Raw genomic sequence first — 8,023 nt, forward strand, 5'->3', positions numbered from 1 at the left:
ACTTCACTTTGCGCTGGCAGCTGATTACTCCACACCACAGCAGTACCATCATGTTTCACCAGCACTCAGCAACAAAGGGAAAAGAAGAAAGGGGAAAAAAAAGTTTCTAAGTGATTATGGCTCCTCAAAGGCTCCTCCCCTGTGTGTCTGCACTGTTACTGGCTATTCTACCAACTATGCAACTCCTGAAACCTTGATTTTGCATAACAATTTCTCCTGACCCAAGAACTCTATTAAAAGTAGGCAGTAAACAACATGTTCATGCAATGCATGGCCTAGAAAATAATATACTGAGTAAAGGGATTTCAATTTCAGGCCAGATAGCGCAACAGCACAGCAGTTTCTTGCCATTTATCATCACTCAGCTGCCTGCTAAAAGCTGCTATTTTGACATATTTTAGGATATGTAATTTCTAGCTGCAGGTACTTGACCACTCAAGACAGGATAAAAACTGCCATTTTTCATCCAGATTCCCATGTATTTCCATGCTCCAAGTGTTGTTCCAGCAGTTTGCTTTTGCCACAGAGGGGTCAGTGTTGAACAGGCACAGCAGAAGCTCCTTGGGAGGGCTGGAGCAGCTCCCCTGTGCCCAGCTCTCGGTGCTGGCAATGATCACCCCAGGCACAGGATGGATGAGACTCACAGACTGCTAATGGGCAACCAGCAGAAACAGCACAGCCCTGCTCTCCACTCTGCAGATATTCAATTAATGAATGACAATTCCTGAGATTAGGATTCTTATCTTGGTTATTTAAAGCAGTTAAAACAGCTTTGATGCATTGCATCAACCTTGCACAGGGATGACTTGAAGCAGTCAGGGTAGTATGCCATCTATCAAAGCAACACCAAGCTTCCAAATGAGGAAAGCACCATAAAGGAGACATACTTAAAAAATACAGATAGCTTTATCTGCCCAATTCATACACTGATTTCAAGTCTGGATAATCATAACAAGCATTTTTGAAGCAAAAATGTCAAAGTCCCTATATCAACTGAATTTAGTCTAAGGCAAAGTATTGTGTCTGGCATTCCATTACCTACCAAGAATTTAAGCAAAAAATAAACACATTAAGCATACATACTATGCAATAAGTAATAACCAGAGTAGAAGTCTAATATACACTTAACTGAATATTATCAATTTTTTCTGCAAAGGTAGTCTGAAAATCTCTGAAACAAAGTTGCCTTGTTAGTTTGGAGGAAGACTGAAAGAAAAAACAATTTTCCCTTGAAGGAGAAATACTTGTTAGATAGGGTAAATTATTAAAATGAGTAAATGTTTGCAACTGTTAAAATAAAATGACAACAATATTTTTATTTGGTTCTGCTAGATTTGTCCTTGTTTCTGTCAATAGCTAACAAGAACAAATCTGTAACTATACCAGTTTCCATTCTTTATACCCCTTTTTAATATACCCAAAACCTGAGGCTGTTTTCATACAGATTTACTCCCCAGTCAATAACCTCCTGGTGTTTCAGCTTTGGCTTTTCTCAAAGTCTCATCCTTAACTCAGCAGCCAAAGTGATGAAGAAGCTTAAATCTGATCTTCAGAAGTAACCTGGGGACACAGGAGTTAAGTGCTGTTTGTGTTTCATTAAAAGAGAGGTTACTACAATGATTACTGAACAGATGAATTTTTACTATTCAGAACCTTACTAAGATGCATCAGGCTCAAATGGTATCACTAATATTGCAATTCCTAACAATCTTCTGTCCTTTCCAACTAGTCTGTTTTTTCTTGATGAAGTGATTTCTGTGACTCTTTATCCAGATGTGCCACTCTAAAGCCTATGAATCTTCCTCACCTCTTCATTTTCTCCATGTTTTCTCCACCTAAGTTTGATCACCTGATAAAAAAAGCAGTTCCAAAAACATTTCAGGATGTCATCATTGCAAACACTCAAGGCTGAGCCAGAGGAGATGCACATGTGTGAAAATTTTGAATCCAGCTTGAGCAGAAAAACAGACAATCTTATGAACTTCCTACATGGATTTCTTACCTCCCCTTCATCTCTCCACCCCTACTATGAAATATCCTGAAGAAAACAGAGACGCCCAGGTGGAAGTTCCAAATCCAGGCACTGTGTTACAACTTCTGCCATGACAGAATGCTTGAAACAAGCAAAAGGGAAACTCACACACCAGACCTTACTGTGGTGTACTCAATTTTGGATTTTTTTCTCATTTTTTTCTAGCTGTTCACATTGGCGCTGTTTATATTTTTCCAGCTCAGTAAAAATATAAACAGTACCAATGTGAACAGCTAGCAAAACCAAGGAAAAAAATCCAAAACTGCATACACCACAGTAACCTCAGAAGTCCCTTGGCATGCAAACATCCTTTCATCACCTGAACACAGGTGATCTGAACACAGACCTCCTACACCATCCAGAACAACCCATTCACTAACAAGTGGTATTACCAAATGCATCATAACACAAAATCTTGCCCAAAGTCTGACAGTTGCACAAGTGGCTTCAAGGGAAGATTTTGTTCATTGAGTTTTCATAGTCATACCCCTTCCCTCAAGGAGCTCCTGTAGCACACTATATGAATTTTAAGGCCTCCAGCCTTAAGGAAGCTGCATTCCTCTATCCACAAAGTATTAAAAAGACTTCCTCATCTCCTCCCAAGATCTGCACTGCTCAGTCAGAGACACAAACACTTCAGTGTAGGTCTTGAACCTACCCAAGGCTAAGGAATTTTGCCTTTCATCTGCCCTGACTGCTGGTATCAATACAAAAGCACTCCCCTTACACCTCTGGAGATCAAAACACACCCAGCTTTCCTCACTTCCAACATAAAAATAATTTTAAAAAACATCCTTGCAGGAACAAAAAAGCATATGTGAAAGAGGGAAGTTACTCAGTTTATTTTCCCTTGAGTCATGTTATGAGCACTGCTCAAAATCCAACAGAACAGAAAGCAAATTAAAAAAAAGAGAATTTTTTGGCTGAACATTCTGGGTGAGACCTCCAGAACATCTCTGGCTCTTTAACCTACAGACAGAAAAAAACATATAAACTTGAGCTTCAGTAGTAAAGCTTCAACAGGGCTGTTACAGTGAACTACAGTTCTCAGTGCACTCAGCTCCTTTGGCAGGATTCATCAGTGACCTCCATTAAAAAAAAAGCAAATTTCAGAATTTCCACTGAGAGCTTAGCTAGACTCGGATCCCAGAGTCAAGTGACTATCATGGATTTGCTCACAACATACACTTCCCCAATAATTTCTTTTCCTTTTAACTTTGTGTCCTCTTTTTCAGAATCTCCTTGTAAAGTAATCTTGGCAGTAGAGAAGCTGCTGCCTCCTGAAAACTCCCAAAATGCAGAAGATCACCATACTTTAACACTGATGTCTTCCAAAGGAGAAGAAATTAAAGTTACAGTGCCATGTGATAAGTGACCACCTGATACAGAAACAGCTAGAGAATGGGCACAGAAGCAATAGAAACTACTTCACTTCACCCCAGAAAGTGAAGTAGTTTTGTCCAGCACAACAAACACACCAAATCTTGCCCCTCACTTGAACTACCAATATGAAATGGCAGGAGGGGAAACATGCAGCAATAAAGTCAGAGAAGATGCAAGATCTTTAGGGGTAAAAGGACCTTGCAAAAACCATCTTCAAACAAAGAATCAACCCGATTGAAATTTGGCAAGCTTATATTCATAATGATACAAAGAATGACCAAAAAATAAAAGGACAAAGAAAGGCATTCTAGCTCAGGCACTTACACAAATAAAACAATTTTTATATGCCATGGTAGCAACACGTCACAAACATTGTTTCCAAATGTTCATAATATTTTCTGCCTGGTAGCCTTTAAACACACACTGAAGAGTAGCAAGTAAAATTACTCAAAGGTCCTAAAATGCCAACAATATATATTTAAGCTGCCAGTATGCATCTCTTCCATGACTACAGAAGCATCCAAAAATGGTTATGAAAAGGGAGCTCTGTTGCAGTGGGACTGCTGTGCTTTCCAAGTGCCTGTGACAAAGGGCAGTCTTCTCCAAAGCTTCTACTGCTTCTCCTCCACAATGATGTAGCAAGAAAAAAAAGGTGCACCAGCTTACATTTACTTCTTAACTTCTGGGAAGTATGACCTCCAGCTTTTTCTTATCCCAGGAAGGCATAACAGTAGGTGGAACAGGATCTCTCCTCAGCACTTGGAAGAAGCACTACCAGCTCTAGAGCCAACAGCATCTTGCACAAAAAAAGGCAACATCAAATTTTGGTCCTTGCAGACAGAGCTGAGTATACAAAGGATACAAAGCAGATATTGTATCTCTAAAAAATGCTTATTTCAGGATCAAGTCAGAATTGTGACGACCTAGATTTAAAACAATGCAATTTTAAATTGCCTCTATACAAGAGAGAATAATGTAGGCTAGAGAGAGTAACCCAAGTGAAGCGCAGAATGTTCACCACCTTAACCTTTCATCAAGCATAGCTTCTAGTGAGGAAGAGTCACAGATCTGGCATAGTTAGAAAAACAACAAAAACCTGCCAAGAACGAGACACAAGTTAAAAATAAGCTGGTTCATCAATTTATGAATTATATGTATTAAAAAAGGTTTTACAAAGGTTTTAGTAACAATTTATTTTTACTTCTATAGATTCCTAAAGAAAGGGAAAAGCTTGTAAAGTATTCTAAAGCTGCTAACTGAAAATCATCCTGAATGTTTAGGGTGCTTCATATACATTTTTCAAGTGAATTTTGACCTTAATCATTAAATAAGCACATAGAGAAAATCAGCATTGAGAGACAGCAATTTTACATGTCACGGGGTGGGGGGAAAAAAGTGCAAACAAAAAACTTATGACGTATAAAAAGGTGACAATTAATTTAATAATTTCATGTCATGAATAACAAATGTTTGCTACAACAAAATAATTCCAAAATGCTGTCAGCAATGTCAAGAGTTGGGTCATTCAGGAGAACTTTCTTTTATTTGCATCTCCCTAGGATCCCCACCACAAACTGCATTTTTGTTGGGGGGGTGTTGTTTTGGATTTTGTTTGTCTTTATCTCCAAAGAACACCTTAGCAGAAGCTATCAGCTTTGACAGAACACCAAAATTCTGGCACTGAACCATAAATTGACCATTACCATAAAAAGAACTGCTAAATGAGAAACTATGTGCTCAGTATAAAACTAATTTCATGCTTTCAAAAGCACACAGTGGCTTCTAGCAAGATAGTGGCCCTGGGACTTGCAAAGACAGATTGGCTAATACAAATGGTGTGTGCTCCTGATGCAGTCTGCTTAGCCAAGCTTTACATGTACTGGCAGTAAATGGAAATTCTCGAATCTTCTGTCAAACAAATACACACTTATCTATAACTTTGGAGCTGAAAGCTATAAAACAGCTGCCTCATAAATATATTTAGCAGGAAAAAGCATGAGCTGTCCTAGTTCCTCAGAAGAGAGGAAAAAAAAAAAACCACAGCAGTCTTTACATAGTAAGCACAGACATTTCTATAGCAAGCAAGAAAAAAAAAATAAATATTTTTCAACATATTTCCTTGTTTTATTAAAAAAATACTATCAGCATACACAAGTATCTTCATACAAGGTCTCAGCTCACCAACTCAATATTCACATAACAGCAGTGCTTAATAAGTAACTGAGCTGAACTAATTGTTTTTTGTTCTGCTATAGGTGAAACTCTCAATAAAACCCCCTTTTTCAAGCACACAAGTACAAAGTCTGTTTAGTTTACGATAATGCTTTCAAGCTTAAAGCTTTGCTACTAGAACTTCACAGGCTACCTTTAGCACACTATCTGTTCCCTTAAATAAAACTTGGTGCACTAAATCTCAAATTTAACTGGTTAGGGAGAAGCGACAGTATTTTTATGCCCTTCTCAAAGAAAGCTGTCAGTGCAAATGAATTACTGGAAGCTGTTCTGGGCATGACAGATCATAACTTTTAATATTAGCAATGACAGACATATCTAACATGTCAAACCCAGTATACAATTTATTTCATTCTTTACTTTTTTAGTTTATCTGGAGAATCCAACAGCTCTTGTGTTTCACACACCATTGTAACCACAGTTTGGGATTTAAAAAGCCAGAAAGCAAGCTCTGGTGAGAGATATTTATTCACAGTGCTAATAAGCTTCTTTCTACAACAATAACACAGCATCACTGACATTCAAAAAACATTTAAAATGCATAGGAAGTCACCTACTGGAAAGATGCCCTCTGCAAACAGCAAGCAAGGAAAGGGAGCTTGCTACATATTTAGTTACTTTTAATACTGAAATAAGAAGAGAAGAAAAAGATGCATTATATACCTTGCCTTTTTTATTATCCTTTCCACTGGAATAACTAAAACAGAAATGCACTGCACACAGCAATAAAGCCAAACATGTAAGCATCCACTCAATGTCGTATCACAAAGCAATTCAGTGAAGTTTAATAATAAAAAACAGACTCACCTCTACTGGGAAGCCCACTCCACATTATGGCAATACTATTTAAGCAGGTTAAACAGCAACCAAGTTACATAAACAAAACTTCCAGTATGTGACCAATATGATCTACGGTGCTACAGAGTGTTGGCTCCAGCCCTGCTCATCTGTGTGACAGTTCACTGCTACACCAGAGCAGCCTCCAACCTTCCCAGATGCCGGCTTATTGCACTGCTCATTGAAAATCCTTCACACGCTGGCAACATTTTAGGGAAGGACAAGCACACTCTGAGTCATTTGTAAAGAAAGCAAAGCAATTTCAGTTCTGTATCTTCATGCCTACCGAAACACAGAGCCCTGTCAAACTACAAGTCTGCCTGAATTTATGCTGGGAATCAGGCAACCCAAGCCTTCATTATCAATGCATGGAATCAGCTACAGAGATCAAATTCAAGCAAACCATGAAAAAATAAAAGGATATGATTATGAAAGGCTCTACAGCTTCAGCTCCAAACCACACAGAATGAGGAATCATCTATCTAGACTGTGTAAATGTTAAAAATAGCTCTGTCTTTTCTACAACGAACACGAGACAGAGGAGAATGAGCAGCCTGTATTGTGTGATGAGGTTCATTATTGGGGGGGGGGGGGGGGGGGAGGGGGGAAATCCAGCAATAAAAATTAATGATTCCTCACAGCTTTTCTAAATAAGATTAATTCAAAATTATGCAAATGAAATAAGTATTTTTTAACCATGTAACTAATGAAGTCTATTAAAAACCAGGATATCCATTAAAAAGTATAATGAATATTTGGGTGAAAACATTTAGAATGCTGACCCAACAAAGACCTGCACAGTCTAGCAAATTAAATATTTTTACCAAAATAAAAATATCATTAAAAGCATGAAATTGCATGACCAATGCCTTTATTCTTTCAAAAAACCCAGTAATTTTAAATTACTTACTAGGAAAAACCTCCATGGCATATTAAATTCATGCTATTCCTACTCCCACATGGACTTCTCACAATGTACATATTTTTTATCTTTACAGGTACTTCACAGGTTTTCTTTCCCCAGAAAGGTAAGAGAGCATGTACTGCTGTGCATGCTCACACCCAGAGATACACAGCATCAGACAGATGTAACCATACCTAGGCTTTGAAGAAACTGAAGGACACAGGAGTTTTTTATTATTGCCTGTACAGTTAGCCAAATGTACTGCTGGGTCATGAGACAACTACCAGAGAAATTCTGTCAGCACCTGATCCCAGATGAGAAAAATGACTATACAGAGAAGACAGCAGTTTTCCTTTTACAAGGTAAAAATAATAAATAATCCTAACTTCATTTTTTCATTTCTTCCAGTAGTTTTAATACAGAAATCATGGCTAAAAACACACACAAAAATGTCTGAACTTAGAGATCCCTTTTCATCTCAGCTGTCTACACCTCTAAACTGTGGATCACAACCTTCAGTGAGACAGTGAAGAAATTCTCGCAGCAACATCAACTCAGTTGATTTAAGACACTCTCCAGGCCATGCCCAAAGGGGTTAAATGACAAGGGATATGCTCCCAACTGAAGCAGAAGTT

The 8,023-nt window shown here is 38.2% G+C and overlaps 1 protein-coding gene across 2 annotated transcripts in view; it reads right to left on the reverse strand.

Moving 5' to 3' along the window:
- ZNF385B (zinc finger protein 385B) overlaps positions 1 to 6,683 on the reverse strand; it is a 110,125-nt gene extending 103,442 nt beyond the window's left edge. For both annotated transcript variants that reach the window (XM_030241894.2, XM_018911587.3), the window contains exon 1: positions 6,455 to 6,683. Coding sequence is in view for 1 of the 2 variants with exons in the window: in XM_018911587.3 (XP_018767132.1) it covers positions 6,455 to 6,479 (25 nt within the window). In the remaining variant the exon portion in view is untranslated. The remainder of the gene's footprint in view (positions 1 to 6,454) is intronic.
- Positions 6,684 to 8,023: the final 1,340 nt, after the last annotated feature.

The sequence above is a fragment of the Serinus canaria genome, chromosome 7 (genome assembly GCF_022539315.1).
Source record: "Serinus canaria isolate serCan28SL12 chromosome 7, serCan2020, whole genome shotgun sequence".
Taxonomy (NCBI): Eukaryota; Metazoa; Chordata; class Aves; order Passeriformes; family Fringillidae; genus Serinus; species Serinus canaria.